Raw genomic sequence first — 22,809 nt, forward strand, 5'->3', positions numbered from 1 at the left:
GTTGACTGCGGTCAATTACGGTGCAATATTTTTACTCAAACTTGGTAGGCTTGTTTACAAAATAAGTGTCTTCTCTCACTATCTTGGAGTAAATACATAACCACTGACCTGGCACACCCTGCTTGCACACAGATGGAGGATTACTACCTGATGGCCGTCTAAACAAAAAGAAAGAAAAAAAGCAATATCTGTTATGTAATGGAAACCTTTTATTTTGTAAGTAGCTCAAATGGGACCAAACAATAAAATAAAATTAAATTAAATATGCTGGACCACTATGGACCAGACAACCTCTCTTACTTGCAACTTCCCCGATCCTGCAGATGAGTCAATGCTGCGAAGTTGCTCCGCACTGTCCGCAAACTAGCCAGGACCTACAGTACGTGGACCAACATCTGTATGTTTCATATGCATTACAACTGACAAAACACATATAACAAAATGGCAAATTCAGTGCAGTGTAAGAGAATATAATTACACTAACCTGTGCGAATGGTGTTACAATCATGTCTTCATGTCTGAAATGAGAAATAAATGACTTTTTTTCTGTTTCTGAGAAAGGAAATAATTGCCATTTCTCAGTATGTTCTGGTTTTTCACAGGGCTCCCAGTTCTTAACACTGTTTTGGGTAACAAATTGTGAACAATTATTGTCAACTTCAAGGAGAGGTGAGAGGTGAGTTTGTGGTCTAAACCGCGCCACTGTACAAGGATGATTTGTTATTATGGCAGCTTGACTGGACGTAGCAAACTGTGAGAGGTGAGGTGTCTGAACCACTTCGGTTTACATGGCATGAGTATTATGAATACATATCAACAGTGTAATATCAGATATTCAATTCAATTCATTTGCAGAGCGCTTTTAACAATGGACATTGTCTCAAAGCAGCTTTATAGAAGTATAGAAGCATAGAAAACAAAATGATAAAGTTAAGCTACTCTAACGTTTATCCCTAATGAGAAGCCTGAGGTGACGGTGGTGAGGAAAAACTCCCTGAGATGATCTGGGGAAGAAACCTTGAGAGTAACCAGGCTCAGAAGGGAACCTCATCCTCATTTGTATGACACTTGACACTAAATAATGTAATCGGTCAGTGTGGTTTTTGAGTTCATTAGCACTATAAATTGTCCAAGCGTGTGTTTATACTGTATGTACAGCTAACAACGCACATTTATGTATATATTAATATCAGCCATGTAAACTGAAGCACACATAGTTCCACCTGTGGGTCATGCAAATGGAAAAATCTTTGAAGATCTTCATGAGGACAGAATAAAGACGCATGCATCGCATTTCATCAGGCCACATAGCCATGACTTTTAGTGTGGTGAACCGCACAGGGTTGGGAAAACGAGTGTGTGAGTCTTGGTGATCGGTGAGGATGTCAGTAGATGGGAAAACAGTTTGTTAAAGGAAAAGAAGAGTTGCCACATGCTTATCTCACCGAGGCAGGCAACTGACTTCCCACTGTTTCAAGCCCTCTTCCCTTGAGGAAAGAAAAAAAAAAAGCAAAACAAAAGGAGTCTCATGACCTCACTTGGATGTTTGGGCAAAAAAACATGGACGTCATACATGAAGTTGAATCGGACAACAGAACGTTCGTAAAAGACACAGTTTAAAAAAAAAAAAAGTATATCTATTTGTTCATATTCAGCATGATGCTTGTTAAAAGTAGCTGTTTTTCTCTCATTATTAAAACAGGAAACAGTGTAATGCATGATAATCTCTCCACACATCAGGCTATAAAACATCAGCAAAAAGAACTTAACCACAATTAGTAATAATACTCACAGCTCACTAGCAGTGGAGGAATTTCGAGACATGGCTTTTGGTGAGATGTCAAAGTCTGAATCGGAGCGGTACAAGAAAGACTCGCGTCGCTGGCTGTGGGGGAAGTTACCCTGCAGGACCAGGCCAGAGCTCGGGCTGACCTGAGAGTCCAGCGCTCGTCCCACTGACGGTCCATTTTCAACATCAAAACTGCAAGAGAGAAAAAAATAAAAAATAAGCGAGAAGATATTAGATGGCAGTTGTGTGCACGTATTGTAAGGTTAAGTGCGAAAGAACAAGAAAATATAGATAAGATTAAACAAGATATTTAGATATAATAATACAATATTTAGATTCCTGGGTTTCACAGAAGGTGAAACAAAACTGTGTTAATATCTATAATCTAACAAGACGTTAGTTCAAATATTTGCTCGAAGGTTTGAACCTTGCTTTATATACAGTATGTGGGATAAATCATCTCTAAATGACATGTATGTTTGACCCTCAACTTGGTCAAACTTTGCCCACGCTTCCTGGTATATCTGTTTAAAAGCATTATTAATGATAAAGACGCCTTGCCCAGTCCTGGTTAATTCTTTACAGGACACTGCTTGACGTTATATACCTTCTTCAAACCAGGCCTGACTCATGGCAGAGGCCGTGATGTAAAGGTACCCAGTGAAAATTTCTCCACCTGAACCCTATAAAGTCACATTGTGTTTCTTCTCCATCAATGATGTGATGGTACAATACTAACTATCACACATCTGTCTTTTGCTCCAGTGTATGATCTGCATGAGGTACGTGAGGTTATTGCATAATCAGAACGACCATCTGAAAGAGGTCACCTGATTCATGAGGAACGTGAATGGGTGACCGAGGAGCCAATGAGAGGGACCGAAAGGGCACAGAGCAGCTGCAGGACTCAAACCAGTCGAGGACCATTTCCTTTTCGCTTCCGTGGGAATTCTCATCTGGCGTTCAGAAGGAACGGCGATCTGCGTCTGCTCTGATGTGAGGGGGACGCGTGGCATAAATATGAAAGTCACATGGTCTGACCGGAGGGCTATAAATAACCTGTATAGCAGCTTAAGCTATTTATAGTCACTCAGGTGAAGCATGCTTACAAGCCTATTTGTAATGCAGTACATCTCCCTGTCGCACATACATCCCTGCATGCAGCTGTATCTGAAATAAACACTTCTATTTTTAAACCTGTATCATATTAGAGAGCAGTCGAGTGGAATAAACCATAAACCATGAAGTCCAACTAAATGGACTTCTATTCCATTCTCATGAATGTTGGAAACAAATAATCTCAACAACTCTTGGTAAAGTGATCATCTAATATAAACACATGGTTTTCCCATTCATCTTTAAAAACGCTTGAGGGAAACTCTGTTGGAGAACCTAGAAATGCTCATCTCAGCTTCTTCCAACCACCTCAAGGTTTGACATGTTGTATGTTCTGAGATGCTTTTCTGCTCACCACAGTTGTAAAGAGAGCTTATTGAGTTACGGGCAGCAGTCTGGCTATTCTTCTCTGAGAACTTCCACTCACACCATTCGACGTAAACTCTTAGAGCACGCTGTGTGTTTTCTGAGATTCTCAAACCGGCCCGTCTGGCACCAACAATCACGCCACTGTCAAAGTCGCTGAGATCACATTTTTCCCCTCATTCTGTTGCTCGATCTGAACGTAACTCAAACTCTTGTCCTGTATACGAATGACGTCATGCTTAACGAAGCTGGAACTTAATTGGTTTATTGGATAATTGTACTGCGTGCATTTCCACAGTTATTTGTACACTCAGGAGCTACAGTTCGCACACAGTTGAGTGTACTTCCACAAATTTATCTTCCCTCGAAACGTAGCAGTCTTGTCTCCAAACTTCATGGATCTCAGACTGAAAAAGTTCACAGCATCATATTATTCCATTATTCCATAATGTCATTCTAAACCCCCAGGTGGAGAAATGTTTCACACTTATAATTTAGAACTGCTTATTACGCAGGGTTATGAAACTTTCAAAAGAAAATTTCGCACCACTTTTGCGGCGTTAACCCTGTGCCAAATGTGTATGGTGTGAAATGATGGTATGTTAGAACTTTATGACTAGATGCTCATCAACAGACATCCGATTGGAAACTGAACAGCGTGTGCCTCATGTCACGTGATTTGTACAGTTTGAGGGTAAAAATTAAAAAAAAAACAACGTCAAATGGTGACGGAAATCAAATAAAATATGAAGGTTTACCCAGGGTTTGGGAATGTCAGATTATGAATTCCCAGCGGAAAAATATGAGCAGTGTGAAACCTCAGACCCAGGATTCCCTTTCACCAGTGGTTTACATTGACCCAGAGGGAACTACTTCAAGTCCTGAACAATAATAAATCATTCTTTCTTTATTTACAGGTACAAATTTACCAGCGAGATAGAGTTCAGGCCGTGATCACAACCTTTATGCACTTTATCACTGTAAAATCTATATAGTCTATTTACAAATAGTTATTTTTATTGAAGAAATGCCCACAAAATGAACTTTTCTCTCTCGTTTATATCGCTGTAAAGTAGGCAGGAGCTGAAATCTCTACAGCTTTACACTTCGTCCTCTGTGGAACGTTTGCAGCTACTTTAAAATACTGCTGCGTGATTAGTCTGGGGTGTAAAGAGGACAGGATCAGATTACTCCAAGTTTAGCTTGACTTCATCTGAGAGTCCAGAGCCTCGCTCTCAGTCTGCTTTATCACAAGACCCTTGAGGTCTCCTGATCAGCTTTACTTCACTGTTCCTCTCTTAATAAACAGATTAATAAAAATATGTCACTGAGGTTTTGTAGATGCTGCCCTCAAGACTCAACAAACTTCCTGTCCATCAACATACACATCCTTGGATTTGGTCATGAACCTGGATCTGCTCATGCTTACTGCTTAAACGAATTACTTTTATTTATTTATGATCTGTGCTACACTTTCTCAGTTGCTGATGTGATTACAACTTAAAGCCAAAAAGTGGAATCTCGCCTATTTTGGTTGCTCCCATGTTCACTGCTACATTTCTTTATCATGTCACACTTTACAGAGGAGGTTAACAGCACATATGAAAATAAACAGGGCTTTAAGAATTTTTCATATGGAATTCGGTTTATTTCCTAGCCTAATGATGTAATAATTTCATAGATAGGTTTAAATTAAAACAAAACAACATTTCAAAGTAAACTGCGCTATCAAACCCAGTTCTGCTCTGTAAGATGTAAAGCTGATGCTAAGTTAATTGGTATGGTTACGTTTTGGGGCAAAAGAGAGACATTTTGTAGTATGACCTGGTCATAGGTCATGACTATGACCTATAGAGAGTAATATTTTAAAGCAGCACAAACAACTATTAGACTGAAAACATTATTAAGTAGGCTTGATGAACATAGTTAGGTCTACAGTTTTCCTCACGTCACAGGAAGTCACACTTTTCAAGGCATATTTCCTGTGCTAAATGCTAGCAAGAAACATTTTTCAACATACCATAAAGAAATATACTGTATTGTGTACGTATGTGCTGTGGGAACTAGCTTTGAGACTAACGTAAAAGAAATTCTTCGAAAAACAAAAGCATGGGAACCCGAGCAGGCTTCCTGACATCATTAGTGTCGGGTAAAGAGTAGACTGAGGTTTTATGGTTGTGGTTTGTCTAAGGGAGTTTTAGTAGACCAAGAATCATGCACTGAAACTACTGCAAACTTCCACTGTCTGAAAAAAAAATCTGTGTTGCCTTCAGTAAAAAAAAGTACCTGGGGCAACCTCAGTGCAATTAAAGTCCCTGTTAGCTTTCTTTCATGACTAGCATCTGAATATTAGCAACAGCTTTTTTGTGGTGAATTTGCAAACTGCAACGAGGAACAATGATGGGTTTTTTGTTTTTCACTTGAGACATTTCCAAATTAGTTTTCTTTTCCTTCAGATTTGTGCTGAGGTAAAGTAAATGCTACCAGAGAGTCGTTACAGAATTAGCACTCTGGTTTCATCACCCCTGCTTTAAACTAACCACAAAAAACTGAAGTAACGTCTTTCCTGCTTTCTGTAAAGTTATGCATGAATGAAGTTGGAATTTTTGACATTTTTTTTATTGTAGTAGTTTACATGTGGTGATGGTTCGACCCTTTTTTTAACCGGAGCAAGTGTTGTTACACTACTTTGCTGCTTTCCATGAACGCTGCATATAAAAATATGTGCCAAATGCAACATTTGCATTTATGTCTGAAAGCAAAAGCATTGTGGGAGCTCTGCTCTGTCTTTCCAATACATGTTTCTAGCAATCTCACTATTTTGCTGAAAACATGTCACTTTTAGCTATAGCTAACTCATACTTTTGGTACAATGCTTATTTAATGACAGATTTGCTAAATGGTGATGAAATATCATCAATAAAAATGGTGTGTTTTGTATAATTGTGATATATTTTTAGGATGTATATTCAAAATACTAAATGAACAAAGAATTGCTATATTCGAAGCGGAAATAGATAATAAGTAACCCTTCAGTTCCTGATTTTAAGCCATTTTTCTTTCTTTGTGGTTCTTAGCATGGTGGCTGAACAAGGTATACCTCCCAATAATCAACATACAACTAAACTTCCAACACACAGGCATCAAATTCATGGGAACCAAGTGTCATAGTTGAACCCTTGAGGTATTCTGACTAAACCACAGAAATTCTATCCAAAACAGAATTCAGCCGCCATAATCAAACAGTGTTTTGATGCAAATGATTTGCAGATACAAACGATAAGCGGGCTAGCCTGAGACATCACAAACAACAAGGTATTTATTTCCATAATGGAATTTTAAAACCTTCATGCAAGAAGTACACTGTGAGCAAGATACATCATATATCACAGACAGACTATAGCCAGCTGGATAGTCTGGAACAGGACATGGTCAGTAACTATTCCTCAAAAACCTGTCATTGCTAACCCTTGGATATTCTTTGTCGGTCCATACAATGATCCATCATACCGTATGTGCTTTTTAAACATCTGACTGCAGATTTTGTCTCCTTTTACTGTTATATTAACCTTCACTCTTAAGGGAAGGCTTTCCACAAGATGTTGGAGCATGGTTGTGGCCCAGTTTAACCACGAGAGCATTAGTAACAGTTCCACTTATTCCCAAAGGTGTTTAGTGGGGATGAGGTCAGGATTCTGTGCAGGACACTCAAGTTCTTCCACACCAAACTTGGCAAACCATATCTTCATTGAGCTTGCTTTGTGCACATGGGAGTTTTCAAGCAGGAACAGGATTGGGCCTCTTAGTCCCAATTATCCATTCTCTGTACTGTTTATCCTACACACTGTCATGTGGAACCTGGAGCTTATCCCAGGGGGCTTGGGGCACAAAGCGGGGGACACCCTGGTCAGGGTGCCAACCCATCACAGGATACAATCACACACACATTCACACACTAAGGGCAATTGTTTGAGAGTCTCAAATGTTTGAGATGCCAGTCAGCCTACAGTGCGTGTGATTTGGGGAAGGAAACCGGAGAACTCGGAGGAAACCCCTAAAGCACAGGGAGAACATGAACATGCACGACTTCAAAGGCAGGAAAAAACCCAACCCTGGAGGTGCAAGGCAAATGTGCTTACCGCTAAGTCTCCGTGCTTATAGCATGCAAAGATGTTCTAGTCATAATATACACTACATTGTCAAAAGTTTGTCTGCCTTTACATGCATATGAATGCAGCTATAACAGCTTCAGCTCTTCTGGGAAGGCTTTCCACAAGGTTTAGGAGTGTGTTTATGGGTGTTTTTGACCGTTCCTCTAGAAGTGCATTTGTGAGGTCAGGCACTGATGTTGGATGAGAAGGTCTGGCTCTCAGTCTCCACTCTAATTCATCCCAAAGGTGTTCTGTGGGGTTGAGGTCAGGACTCTGTGCAGGACAGTCAAGTTCCTCCACACCAAACTCACTCATCCGTGTCTTTATGGACCTTGCTTTGTGCACTGGTGTGCAGTCATGTTGGAACAGGAAGGGGTCATCCCCAAACTGTTCCCACAAAGAGCATGAAATTGTCCAAAATGTCTTGGTATGAAGCTGAAGCATTAAGAGTTCCTTTCACTGGAACTAAGGGGACGAGTCCAACCCCTGAAAAACAACACCTCAACTCAATGATTTGGAGGGGTGTCCCAAAACTTTTGGCAATATAGTGTTTTTTTTTTAATTTCCTTAAAACAGATTTATTTTTGTTGACCCATCTTACAGCCAGCAGAAAGTAAAATAAAAAACACAGAAAGAGAATCAGCTTTAGAGAATTCAGTACAGAATCTAGCCTGAATGGAGTATATAGTAGCTGCTACAATAAGTCACAAATAGCCTGTATATCGGATATATGGGTAAAGAAAGGAGTGATGCGAAGGCGCAATCGATACGCTATTCAGCGGTGGTCCGAGTAGACTGTTGCGCCGAGCGTGGCATAATTGAGGGTAGCGCTCTTCAAAATGAAAAGCACACAGGGACTTGTCCAGAGCCCAACCTCTCTCCCGGATCCACTCTCCCAACTGCTGGGCCTGATTAAGCTCTCAGCAGATCCAGGCTTTATTTGGAACACCATATTGATCCCGATTGGACAGCGTGCATCACTTGTCGAGCAAAAGCAATTAAGTAGCGAAGTGCCTGGCCATGAAGGCTTAATGCACAGGCTGGGGTGAGAGTCAAGTGTAGAAGGGATGCAAAAAGGACTGGCCTTTGATTTGGGCTACAGATGTGCGTTTAATAGGCACATTTCAATAAACAAGTGATTGGGACCTGGGGTGAAGCGGGTTCTAACACTTCCCTTTTTAATCAAGTGGTTACAAGAGAAGGTGAAAGTACTAGTAATTATTCTTTAGCCTCTACGAAGGTGGTTCTAGTCGGGTGGTTTCTGGGTGGAAAGAATACTATTTTACTAAATAACAGAATACAATAACTAGACTGTGTTTCTGTTACTTGTGCCACTGTTTAAGACAATCTTAGCTTACAGGGAGTTGTCAAAAAGCTACAAATGAAAACAACTAGATCAGAAAAACAGCTCTCACAACCACTACCCTTTTCACAGAACTGGAGAATGAAATTAAAAGAAAGTGTTGAGATGCTAACGGTAAAGACCATCACCAAGATGGGAAATGAGAAACGTAGGAGTAGGCATACGATTTTACTCAAAGTGGCTTTCTGAAATACGCTGTCAAGTTCGGCATTTTATTTTACTCATCTAGTTAGGATAACCCTCAAAGATGACAAATATTAATGATCATGACTGTAAACTCCTCTCAGTCATCTTAGCTAGCTGACATGCTTTAGCAGATTTTAAAAACACTATTTAAGTTATCCTGTCAGGTTAGCTCATGATACTATAGCAGCTGCAAAAATGATTAACCTTTTTAAAATATTTTTTATTTAAAATCCCCTTTTTAGTAATCCTGTCAGGTTAGCTAGCTGACCAGATGAGCTTTTAAGAACCCTATATAGCTTTTAAGACCCTATATGCACTGAAGCTATTGGTGGCTTATGATGGCCCAACTATTTTATTTGTAGTATTATTTTTCTTGAGTTTATTTAAGTTTTTGCTTTATGTGTGTGTCATATAGCCAAGACATCTTGTATCAGATCCATGACCTTATCAGATCATACCTAAAAATGTAAGTGGCCGTTCTAAATGTATAACAAATGCAAAGAGGTTATTATAGGTCATTGATATTTTTGACAGTGGGAGGGATGCATGCTTGCAATGAATGTATTAGTTGTTAAAATAAAATGGCAAGAGTTTACTCATGGCTATTGCTCATAATCCTACAACACCTACATAACCTTTTTACTGACCTAAACCTACATAAACAAGCGTCAAGTGTTAGAGGAACTGGCATAATATTTCAGAGGAGTCAGAGGAGTGACATATATTTTAGCTTTCTTGTGTAAGTTGTGTTTTTCTGGGATGATTTACACGACAACACAATAAGATACATAACCGCTCATGAAAGGTCATAACACTTATGTCACTTATCCTGTGTTCCACTTCCATGATGCATCACAGGTGATACAAATTTCTAACGCATTTAATGGCTTTTTCACGTCAAGAAATTACGTAAATGCGTTACACTTTATAATGATGCTTACAATCATGAATCGTGAGAACGCTTTAAAAGTTCAACAATTATTATATTATGCAGATTAGATCGCCAAGACAAAAGAAACAGATCCACCAATATTTCTATACAGAAATGTAGATTATTTATAGGCATATGATGTTATAACATATTTATTAATACCTTATAAGCTGCTTCGTAGCTGTTGTAAAGTGAGACAATGTTTGAAAGTTTCTTAAACTGAAAACTTAAACTTGAAAGTTTCTTTTTATTTATTTATTTATTTTTATTATTTAATGTATTATAAGTGAAAAAAAATAGCAGTGTCGTAGACATAATGTGTTAGAATCTCTGCTTATAATGCCATAGGTTAAGAATTGCACATAAAAGCCTACTTATTTTCTTACATAACTGTTTTACATATTCATAATAAACTACTTGTTTACCTACTCTACTCTTTATTTATTTTTATCCTATTCTAAATGTTTCTTCTGGTTAATATGGTTAATTTTGCCTTATTTATGCGGTTATTACATCACTTAAGCATAGATTAAAATAAGTACGATTAAAGTAAGTAAATTAAAGTAGATTTAGATTTAAAAGTTGAAGTAGATTTAGATTAGATTTAGATTATAAATGAGTAAATTTCTCAAATTCTCTGCTTAAAGTGTACTGAATTTTCACAAGTGTATAATGTCTTAATAACAAGGTTATGCATTTGTCCTTTCTACTACATATGGCCATGATACAAAGTGCTATTGAGAATCTGATTTGAATTCCTGTTGGAATAAGCCTTTATGAAGTGTTTATGTAGGATGGTCATTAAGAATTCATGCATACTGCCTTAAGTATGCTGAAGAGTAAAGTTTGTCCTTGTCATTATGTGCTTTTCAAAGGAAAAGTGTGTGTGTGCAAAACTTCTGCAGAATCTGCACCTTGCATAAGCGTCCTCTTAATAGTTTAGCTGTAAACCTCAAGGCAAACATAGTCTTTGACCAGCGGATTACATTGTAAATGGTAGATTCAGAAAAATGCCTATAACACTCAACACACACATACTTTTTTTGTTTTTTTGAAAAGCGGTTAGAGAAGCTGTGACCACAAACGCCTGTGTCACCATGCACAGCACTTGGGTTGACGTCAGTGGTGGCTCAGTTTGCACTCCTATCAGAGATAAACTGGCGCAGCGGCGTTGGATGTGCATGAGATAAGAAACTAATGTGTCAAACGTATCATGTATCAAAGACAATGTTTTAACTACTGCTTCAAATGAGCCATCTGGATGTTTATGCTCGGGGTATCGAGGTCAGGGTTCTCGCCCTGGTTTGGACGACAAAGCTGGAAAGCTTGTTGTAGTGGCACAATAGTTTGCACACAACAGCTCTGGCCTCATTTCAGCAGCTTGCAGCGAACCTGCACGCATGCATAAAGACATTCCATCGGGTTGGACGCAGACCGCAAACGAAAAAGACAATTCCTGGTGCTCGTTCCATTAGTTTCCTGCCATTGAAAACATACAATCAGTTGTTAAGGAATCCGCTCCCGAACGGCTCCCCTCAGTGTCATTTCTCTACGACACTGCTTCTTCAACAACAGGAAATGACACAAAAGTATTTATAAGAGCTCCTTATATGACACGACATGTTGAATCATGGCAGGGTTCGATTAAAAAAAGGGACTGTTTTTTTCCTGATGGCCAGCATTTACGTAAACGAAGCACGTTGTAAACCGGTGTGTAATTTAAAAAGAACAGAAAAAGATCCCACTGGCTTCTTGTAAACATTCGTGGTGCCTTCTTTTAGACTATATACTATTATTATCAATGATGGGAACTGGGGAAGTAATAAAAATCATGTATTAGTATTATTTATTTCAGAGGAAGTAATCCTCTCTGGTTGGGCCACAAATCTAAAGAGACATTAGCATGAAACAACGGTCGCTGATGTTTTGCACCTGATGCTTTAATAAAACAAGGCGTGCATGCTAGGGCAAAAAAAAAAACAACAACATTGTTGTGTTCTGAGTTTAAAATCAGATCTGCTGATGAAGACCGTGCTAAGATTGAGAGTTCAAAACTAGACCGAATCCCTAAACCAGCACACCAGATGGAGTTTAATTCTGTAGAGAGGAAGACACAATACAACAGGTTGTAAAATCTGGTTAGAAACAGCAGGATAAGTCTCACTTCCTGCTTGTCCCTGAGGTCTTAAATTATTAGCTTCATCATTATATAGACTCATAACCTAGAGCATGTATGTGTTAAAAAAATGGGGCATGCATGAAAGAACCTTTGATAACATTAGATCAAAACATTAGAGCACAAAAATAGAAACGACTGCTTTTCAATAATTAACATGAAGCAAAATCATCATTCAGACTTTCCTAAACTCTCATTTGGAACTCTGAGACCAAATCAGAGTTCCCTATAACAGGAATGAAGGTGTGTGTGTTTGTGTTCACCTGCTGCACGTATTTACATACTGGAGCACCAAAGTGTCCAAAAGCTCAGCTTCTACCTTACACCATTCACAGAAAGAAAGCATAAGCAGCACAGCGTGACAAACCAGGAACAGATTATTACTAAACTGCACATGCGATTATTTATTTATTTATTTGTTCTACCACCTGTGGTTTCACTGAAAGAAAAGAGGGAAAAGATTTTTACCGCCTGCGCTTCTGCAAGATGTCGATCGGACGGTTTACTGCGCAGGGCGATCCGTAGATATTCCCATTTCGGACTTTGAAAGCCCGGTCAGCTGGAGTGAGAAAGACACAGTTAGTCGGCAAACTCATAGCTCCCTCCGTTTGGCTTTCTCGCACTTCCCGGGAATTTGTCCTCTAGTTGCACTCTTTAGCTTTTCCTTACGTGTGCCCATGCCCTCTTCAAGCCGCACATGGTTCCCATCTCTGACAAGTCACAAAGCAAGAAACCAAAGTCGCATGAGTAATCAACTCCCTTTGAGTCAGTCCAGAAGCCTCCACGCTGTCTCAAGTCTCTCTTGGCTTCAGCGTTCATCCCTCCTCTAGAAAAGCAGGTTGGTCCACCCGAGCTCTTTCAGCCGTGCCTGTCGTCTCGGAGCCGTGCGTGTCGCATGTTTTTTCCTTCTCTTCCTGAAATTAGGCTTTTTGTGCGATTCCTGTGGTAAGCCTATTTTGCACAAAGCACAGCCCACTGGTTTACATATGCAGGATGACACGCAGAGCTTTAAAGAAAGATCTAACACCATCCAGACAGAGGGGGAACAAAAAAAAGGACCGGCTTTCCTCTTTGCCACCACTCTTCCTGTGTTATTGTGTGGATCCGTTAGTGTTCTTGATCTTCACGCCATTTTCCCACTATTTCCTGCGTCTCTCTTTATCTCTTGCTTTCTTCTGCAGATTCTTATTTGCAAACCCTCTCCCTGTCTCAGCTCAGCCCGGAGCTGACAGCTGAACTCATCTGTGAATCTCTCCCTGCCCTGATATAGCGTGTATGTGTGTGTGTGTTTGCAGCCGTGTGCACGTGTTTTAGCGTTCTTGAACCAGTGCCAGATGAACAGTGAGGTCACAGCACTGACACAGGGGGAGGACCCACAGGATGAGAGGCTCCAGTCTTCCTGGAAAGTCTCCAGTGTTAACTCTTTGAAGAAAAAAGTGCTGCTGCATACAAGAGAAAATATATACATACTCTCTCTCTCTCTCTCTCGCTCTCTCTCTCTCACTCACTCTCTCTCTCTTTCCTTCCCCCTTTCTCTCTTTCTGTCTCTCTCTCTCTCTCTCTCTCTCTCTCTCTCACTCACTCTCTCTCTCTTTCCTTCCCCGCTTTCTCTCTTTCTGTCTGTCTGTCTGTCTGTCTGTCTCTCTCTCTCTCTCTCTCTCTCTCTCTCTCTCTCTCTCTCCCCCTTTTTCTCACACCCCCCTTTTGCTCACTCTCCCTTTCTCTCCCACTTCCCACCTCCCATTTCTCTCTCTCTCTCTAACACAAAACCAAAACAACATGCTTCAACAAAGTTAGTTTATGACACGACCGGCTGCTTAACTTGGATCAATCATAAATCGATACCTTAATTAAAATAAAAACTAACACCAGGGCAGGTCACCTTCATGCTCATGCAGAATCATTGCCCGGCACAGGGGGCAGGAGTTGTGTACACGGCTGACTGTTTAATTACATGATGGGACTTTAGTTCCCCCGGGGCTGAAATGGAGCCCTGCTGAAATTAGAATAAATATTTGCTTAGTCAGTAGTGTTAGTGGGGACATGTAGGGGTGTCTTTCTGCTCTGTGGCTCCAAGCCAAACACATGCTGGAGTGCAGATTACAGTACAGACAACACCAAAACACACACACACACACACCTTCATGTAAATATGACAAGAGTAAATTTATTGTAATGTTCTCTCTTGCCTTTCTCTCTCTCTCTCTCTCTCTCTCTCTCTCTCTCTCTCTCTCTCTTCAGTGCTGTACAATATATTGTACAATTCATTAATCACTCGTTATCCTTTATTTTCCAGCGCAGCATCCTTGAAAACTTCCTTTCCTTTCAAGGAGCTTCTTGTACATGCGATAATAAAATCCGCCCTGTAACAGAGTAACTGATAAGTTTATCTGACGTGGAAGACTGTTATGCCTAGTAGTAGCATGTTTACCTTTCTCAAAGACTTCTTGTCTTATTTGTACTACTGTATCTCTGTATTTCTGATGCATCTGGAGTCTGGAGGTGAATACATTACTGCATTAACTTCTCTGGATTTGTTCAGATAGTTCAGTATGATGAAACTAAACCTGGTTCTGAATCCTGTGTATACAACACAAATGATTTAAAAGCAGCCTGCAAATCTGTAGTGTATAATGGGGACGGGAAATTCTCTTCCATGACTAAGGGAATAGCGCCACCTAGTGTGTTATAAGGACATTGTATTTTTTGTACCAGTGCAAGATTAAAATTGAATGTAAAATCAAGATTTTTGAGCAAAGCTATTAGAAAAGGTCCTTACTAAAATCATTTTAAGTAACTTTTCTTTGTAAAAAAAAAATGATAATAACAGACAACATTTTAACATAAAATTGTTGAGCAATATTATTGAAAACACAAAATGTTTTTTTTTAAATTCTTTCAGAAAGATGAATGAGTCAAAATTAAGACACTTGAGATTTCTGGAAAATACATCCATCCATTTTCTATACCCGCTTTATTCCTAATCAGGGTCATGGGGATCTGCTGGAGCCTATCCCAGCACACATTGGGTGAAAGGCAGGGGTACACCCTGGACAGGTCACCAGTCCATCACAGGGCCACACATATAGACAGACAACCACACACACACTCACTCCTATGGGCAAATTAGAATTACCGATCAACCTAATGTACATGTTTTTGGATTGTGGAGGAAACTGGAGTACCCGGAGTAAACCCATGCAGGGGAGGACATGCAAACTCCACACAGAAAGACCCCTGTCTGTTCAAACCCAGGATTCGAACCCAGAACCTTCTTGCTGTGAAGCAACAGTGCTAACCACTAAGCCACCGTTGATTTCGCAGACAAACAGGACCTAAACCTAAGCCTTTTCTCAATTCCTGTCCAGATTTTGTCACTTCCTGTACGCCTGAAGAAACGACATGACAGATATAGGAGCCTCTCAGTGCAGTTCTCTTACAATTCTGCAAACTACAACAAACAAAATACACACACACACGTCTGCTGAAATGCTGTGCCTGGTTTTCCTCATACACGAGGTTTCCTGTAAGCGAAATACGTAAAGCCCATTATTAAATATTACTTTCATTCGTTCCAACCAGTTTCCAAATGAAGTGGAGGAGGAAAAATATAGTGCATGGGACTTCTGATGGGAAAAATGACTTTTCTGATTCTTCCTTGTAAATAAAATGATCCAACAATATTTATTTTTTTCCTCAATTCAGTATTATGGAGTATATTGTCTAGATTCCTGATATGCAATCCCAATTAACTGCATCCCACTGTTTGCTAAATCTCCTGAAATACTGTAAATAAAAGTGCTGAATAAAGACGAGATATAATTGTTTCTTTTCGCTAAACCTAAATACTGGAACTTGTGTTAGTCACAAGGCTGTCCCTGATTAGATTACAGTGTCTTTTATAAGTATTGAATTAAATTGTACACTACATTTTGTAGTATAACAAACTGGATTTAACTGGGGTTATAGGTATGACTGGGAATTGCATGCTAATACATACACTACATTGCCAAAAGTTTTGGAACATCTGCCTTTACATGCACATGAATGTAATATGGAGTTGTCCCGCCCTTTGCAGCTATAACAGTTTCAACTCTTCTGGGAAGGCTTTCCACAAGGTTTAGGAGTGTGTTTATGGGAATTTTTTGACCATAAGCACTGATGTTAGATGAGAAGGTCTTGCTTGCAGTCTCTGCTCTAATTCAGAGGTCAGGACTCTGTGCAGGACAGTCAAGTTCCTCCACACCAAACTCACTCATCCATGTCTTTATGGACCTTGCTTTGGTCACTGGTGTGCAGTCATGTTGGAACAGGAAGGGGTCATCCCCAAACTGTTCCCACAAAGTTGGGAGCATGAAATTGTCTTGTCAAAATGTCTTGGAATGCTGAAGCATTAAGAGTTCCTTTCACTGGAACCAAGTGGCCGAGTGCAACCCCTGAAAAACAACCCCTCACTATAATTCCCCCTCCACCAAACTTTACACTTGTCACAATGCACACAAGCAAGTACCGTTCTCCTGGCAACCGCCAAACCCAGACTCGTCCATCAGACTGCCAGACAGAGAAGCATGACTGGTCACTCCAGAGAACATGTCTCCACTGCTCTAGAGTCCAGTGGCAGTCAGCTTTACATCACTGCATCCTACACTTTGCATTGCACTTGGTGATGTATGGCTTGGGTTCAGCCGCTCAGCCATGAAAACCCATTCCATGAAGCTCTCTACACGCTGATCTTGAGCTAATCTGAAGGCCACATTAAGTTTGGAGGTCTGTAGCTATTGACTCTGCAGAAAGTTGGGGTCTTCTGCGCTCTGTGCTCCTCAGCATGCGCTGACCCTGCTCTGTGATTTTACATGGACTACCATTTCATTACTGTTGTTCCCCAATTGCTTCCACTTTGTTATATTACCACTAACAGTTTACCATGGAATATTTAGTAGTGAGGAAATTTCACGAATGGACTTATTGCACAGATGGAAACCGATCATGGTACCATGATTGAATTCACTGAGCTCCTGAGAGTGACCCGTTCTTTCACAAATGTGTGTAGAAGCAGTCCGAATGCCTAGGGGCTGGATTTTATACACCTGTGGCAATGGAAGTGATTAGAACACCTGAATTCAATGATTTGGACGGGTGTCCCAAAACATTTGTGAATATAATGTGTGTATATAAACTGGTCATGATATTATATAAGATAAATAAAATTGTTATGACATCACATAAAATATTACAATTACTTGCTTAAGAACTAATGAAACAAATTCACACCAATGATTTTTATTTTTTGAAATAATTCATGATTATGTCTTTCAATAAGATCATGTCTGCCTGCTTTCCAAGCGACTGTAGATGACATACATTAAATGTGATTTTTTTTGGACAAACAGCAAATCCTGCTTTCTTAAGATGAAAATAAAGCCCTTTATTTCTCACTTTAACTTTTCTGTGTTTTCAGAAAATGAAATCCTGCCCTCATCGGACAGTGACTTGCTAAACAGATGCAAGACGTTTTCTTTCTCATCTTCCGACTAGTTAAATGCTGTATTGCAGTTTATCTGCTTTTACATGGTGTCATGGGCATATATGAATACACTGGTGTGAAAATACATTTGATAATTTACAGCATTATGAAATCTGCAGCTTTTCTAATGTAGATATTTAGATCCTTTAATCCTTCCATGAGTTCACAATTCGACCAGAAGAGGTCAGTCAAAAAAGCCGGACCATACTCATGCCATAAAACTGGTCTGTATCACACTCCAAAAAAATCAAACCAACTCCTTTAGATTAGAATTTTTACTAAACACTTTCATGTCAGTTAAATACAGCTTTCATGCTTAACTAAAACAGCCTGTTATTGGTTTTGTGCTAGTGAGAGTACACACTCTTTGTGTGCTCTAATAAAAGTATGAGAGAGAGAGAGAGAGAGAGAGAGAGAAAGAGAGAGAGGGAGAGAGAGAGAGCAGAATAAATATAATGTGCATTGGATTTGTTCATTAGGGATCAATTGGGAGGTCATCCATGCGCTGACCCGGGATGGAGCATTGACGCAGGCAGACGCTGTAATCACACTGCTGCCTGCACTCTGGGAACTGTTCCAGACACTGGATGATATTTTGGGACCAGTCACACACACTGTTATCGTTTTATTAATTGCCTCTCTCCTTTTTCCCCCCTAGTACATGCTAAGTATGAGGAAGCATGCCTGTGTTCGTGTATGAACTCTCCGATGATATCAGAGCGTGTTTTGTAGTCATTAATGATATACAAGCTGGAATGTAGTCTAACTATCTAGTGGGTCAGATATGAAATTTACCAGATATAGAAAGATGAAGCATTCATTCATCCTTAGTAAGTGCCTGAGCACACACGCAGTGGTTTAAATTATGATATTGTGATGTAGGAAAAAGTACTGTATAGAAAGGAGATATTGCATTCATCTACAAACAAAACAAACAAAACTCGGCTAACAATTCTAAATGTAGTTGTATCTAACAGTCAGCAGGAAACAAGTCCTGATAAGGAGAGGTAGAAAGAGAAGTTAAGTGGCCTTGGGTTAGGGTCAGTGCACAGAGTCAGCCATGATACAGCACCCCTGGAGCAGGGTGGGTTGTGGGCCTTGCTTAAGGGCCAACAGTGGTAGCTTGGCAGTGCTGGGGCTTGAACCCCGATCTTCTGGTCAATGACCCAAAGCCTTAACCACTTGAGCTACCACCACCCCAAGAAGAACAGTGTGTATGTCTGGGCACGACTGACCAGAAAACTGATCTGGTTGGAACTGGGTTCAGAGATTAAAGAAGGTGACATAAAAAACCCATCAACATTGTTGGCATCTCTACCTCTTTTTTTTTTTTATCACCCCAGTGTCTCTCGTAAGGCTCATAATTAAATCCAGGCCCTTTTCAGGTTTAAATCGGAATATACATATGGATATTTGGGGTAGTATTGTTTCCCCTGCTCAATCTTGCAATTATCTGATTTTCCAAAGTCATAGAAAGTCTACAGTAACTGATAGAAAGTCTACAGTAACTCAATTAACCAATAACTGGTCTCTAACTTCTCTCTTTTAAGCAGTCTCTAAGCTTAGAAGAATCAATACATCATTATAAACCGCATCCCAAAAATGTCTAGACAGGACATGAGGGAAACGTTTCCTTTCATCGTCCTGATCCTAATCAGGAAGAAAAGCAGTGTAGTATCTGATCCTAATCGCATTTCAGATCACGTCATTCATATTAGCCGAGCCTTTTAATTTTTTAACAGTCTGACCATCTGTAGACCATCGCGTGGGGACTGTCCAAATAAAGCAGAACCTAATGTTCAGGATAGTTTTTATCTGATGGAACAGTAAGCATGCAGCAGAGATCTTTATAAGGACAGAGCGAAGCAGTCAGACAACAGAAGAGTATCTCTCGACTGACTGCTATCTCTCAACCTGATTGTTCTCTCTCGTTCTCTCTTATCCTCTTGGGCCACAAAGATGACGTGAATCGCTCCGGGAATTCAAACCAAGACCTTGAATCTACTCACTGGACACTTTGTTCAGAAATACTTATGAGCTCTTTATACATGTCCAAGCCACATAAGCCTTAATTCTCCAAACTACTGCTGGATATTTCCTTTCCCGTCTGAAGCCTCAATGCCTCTATAGTTGTTAAAAGGTTTTTTCTTTCGTTTCTATTTATTTATTTTAGGTATGGGAAATATTTCTGGCGGAAAGTTGATATCCTGAATGCGGCGACTCTGAAGGAATCGCTCTTCTCTCCTGGGCCGGGTAATTAAATCAGAGGCTCGTCGTGCGCAAGTCGATATACACTTTGAAGACTGACTTTGATGCATTTAAGTCTGTGACATCAGCACATCTGGAAGGGATTAGAAAAGGAAACGGGATCTGGAGAGGGAGAGTGGGTCGGCCTTTCTCTAAAAAAGGCCACATCTAAGAATAACCCAGCTGGGTTTGGCCAGTTTTATTATTACATTTTACTTCTGAAGTAACACAGAGACGGGGTTGTCCTCTTCACTCCGTCAACTCTACACTCGAAGTGCTTTCGAGATCTCAGGTGTCAAGCTTCAAAGAATACGTCAGGCTCTGCGTTTGGTTGTATAAACCACTTTTACCCTTAAACATAAAATCTAGCATGGCAAAGCATAGTAACCTTCAACCCTTCACAGAAATAAACTAATTAATTCATTGATAAGTCTCGGTGGCTCGATAGCTATGAGGTCTTTCAACATACTGGACATTTCCTCCTAAAAAGGAAATGTTCGAGATATACTACTACTTTCATTTGGCATTTAATTGTAAAAAACATGTTGATTTTGATCAATCTTTAAATATCTTTCAAAATATTAATTGTTTTCCCAGAAGTGATGAAGTGTAAAATTAAAACTGATTACATTTAGGTAGAAAAATAAAGGTAGAAAAACAGCATTAGGGGGACACGGTTAACACCATTGTGGCTGTGGTCAGGATCTTACCTGCGATCTCTGGTTGTGCTACGTTGGGAGCCGCTAGAACGTTAATCTTAAAAGTAATGAAATGCAGTGGAATATTATTTAGTATAAAGAGCCTGCAAGAACTGCAGTGAGAAAATAAATAATAAAAAAAATCCACATTTGTACATAATAATAGTGCAGGAGGACCCCAGCTCTGGGCGCTTGACTTTTTCTGTATGCTAATGTAATTAAAGTCAACTTAAGAAGTACTACATTCGACCAAACATTTGTCACTTGAATATTTTCACATATAAACACAATGCAAGAAAAGAGAGATTTTTTCCCCCTCTTCTTGCCTATGTTTATTTTCTGTCTTCTGTTTCATTTTTGCATATGTTTTGCATATTCCTACGAGTACATCTGCTGCGCCACGGGAACCTAAACCGAGCCATAGCGAGGACAACACTGCGCTTTGTGTCACAAGCGCATTGGACGTTCTGTCCGAATCTGACATCACTCTCAGCATTCTCGGCTGTGCCAGGCTGACAGTGGGACCGTGGTGTGTATGTCATTATCCTAAGCAAACCCTTCCCCCAGTACAGCCCTGTCCTGGACCCACATGCGCTAACACCACAGGCGCTGACAGCAGCCTAACATTGATCTCCATCTCCACACAGAACATACAGCATGAAGACAAAGCAAACAGACTGTGTACTGATTATCATCATGAAACGGGTCGAAATGGATACACACGTCAATGGGAAAAAAACATGAAACAATAGAAGGACACACATGTTAATAAAACCTCAATAATCACAATAGACACACTTCCACTCACATCAGATTGTAAAGCGCTTCATTCACTCAGCAAGGAAGTGACTGATTCATTCCTTTTCCCTTCGCAATTAACGAACAGAACCATAACTATCCTTAGATTTCACATATATTATGTCCACTTTATCAAGATCAGACTCTTAGCAATAACAATAAAAAATAACCACGATGACTGAACATGACCGCTAAACAGAAACCTACCCAATGCAGGAGTGTCTTCTACGTCCAGAGCCGAAGTTAAACAGAGAACTTTTACGGAATAATCGGAGATCTTTGTGCATCATTCCAACGTTCAGATGACCACACGGAGAGGTTCAATTAGCAAGAGATTACAGACGTGCGCTCTGCTGCGTTCCTCTGAGCAAGGCACATTTTGTGAAGCCCCGCCAAAACAGTTTGGATGACCCGAGAGAAGCAAGAGGTCAAGAGAAGATTCGGTCAGGTAGCGTGTCCGAGTCTAGACTCGAAGAGCTTCAGCTGTGCTTTCTGTTGTGTTCATGATGTATTTTAGGAAAGTCGACTCTAAATCCGAGGCAGAGGTTCACATCGTCTTAGTCGTGACCGGGAACTTTCTCAACGTGGAGCTGTTTGCATGCGAGCGTCACGGACTTGTTGAGAATCCTCTTCCTCCCCCCCCGAGCATGTGAAAGTGATGGGACGAAAAAGGAAAATGGGTTTTTACGGAGCGTCGACCTTTTTCCTCAGCGCAGGGAATTGCGTGATCCCAGGAGACGTCTGCTAGGGGTACGAGGTCCTGCTAAATTTCCATATTTGTTTTACTCTGGCTGTGTATCCAAAGTTGGAAACCAGAAAAGGCTTCAGATTATATAATGGAAAGGAGAGAAAAGGACAAAAGAGCGACAATCTCTTGTCTTTATCCCGGGACCAGTTGCACATATTTGAGAGTCACTAAACTGAAAGAGCACTGTAAGCCTGAAGCACGGTGCATGGTCACATTGTGTGTGTGTGTGTGTGAGTTCTGACTTGTTGGAGCCAGTACTGGGTGTCTCCTCTCTGCCTGCCTACACTGGCCCAGCCTAACACACTGAAGCACGTTACATCCCCATGAGGCACTAATAACACACACACACACACACACACACACACACCTTCCACGGGCATAATTAATACTGTGCTATAATAAAGCTACTCTAGCAATAACTGTAAATGTAGTCATAAAAAAATAATACTAATATGTCATCTGATAAAACTATTGGAGTGATTACTTTACAAATGACTTTATTATATGTCCAGAGTTGACACATTACTTAAAAGTGTTTAAATCTATATCTTCGAAACCTTTTTTTAAAAAAAAAAAACTTTTAAGCTAATTAACCAAGTGAACACCACCTCGTACAACTTATATAATGAAATCTGATGTTAGCTGGCTAGCAAAATGAGGCAAAAAGCTGTTGCTGTTTCACTAGCTGGCTAGCTCATGCTAATTTAGACAAGTTT

At 40.1% G+C, this 22,809-nt stretch overlaps 1 protein-coding gene across 9 annotated transcripts in view; it reads right to left on the reverse strand.

The window, feature by feature from the left end:
• LOC131360348 (cAMP-specific 3',5'-cyclic phosphodiesterase 4D-like) overlaps positions 1-22,809 on the reverse strand; it is a 77,387-nt gene that overhangs the window by 13,451 nt on the left and 41,127 nt on the right. For 3 of the 9 annotated variants that reach the window (XM_058400716.1, XM_058400718.1, XM_058400717.1), the window contains 5 exons: positions 1,793-1,981; positions 1,446-1,487; positions 485-518; positions 301-374; positions 109-158 (listed from right to left, as the gene is read on the reverse strand). In XM_058400716.1, the coding sequence (XP_058256699.1) occupies positions 109-158; positions 301-374; positions 485-518; positions 1,446-1,487; positions 1,793-1,981 (389 nt within the window). Of the gene's footprint in view, positions 1-108; positions 159-300; positions 375-484; positions 519-1,445; positions 1,488-1,792; positions 1,982-12,546; positions 13,533-21,552; positions 22,328-22,809 lie in introns of those variants that run through there. The other 6 variants (XM_058400719.1, XM_058400721.1, XM_058400720.1 and 3 more) reach the window with 4 other exon arrangements.

This window comes from Hemibagrus wyckioides, linkage group LG10 (assembly GCF_019097595.1).
Source record: "Hemibagrus wyckioides isolate EC202008001 linkage group LG10, SWU_Hwy_1.0, whole genome shotgun sequence".
Lineage (NCBI taxonomy): Eukaryota > Metazoa > Chordata > Actinopteri > Siluriformes > Bagridae > Hemibagrus > Hemibagrus wyckioides.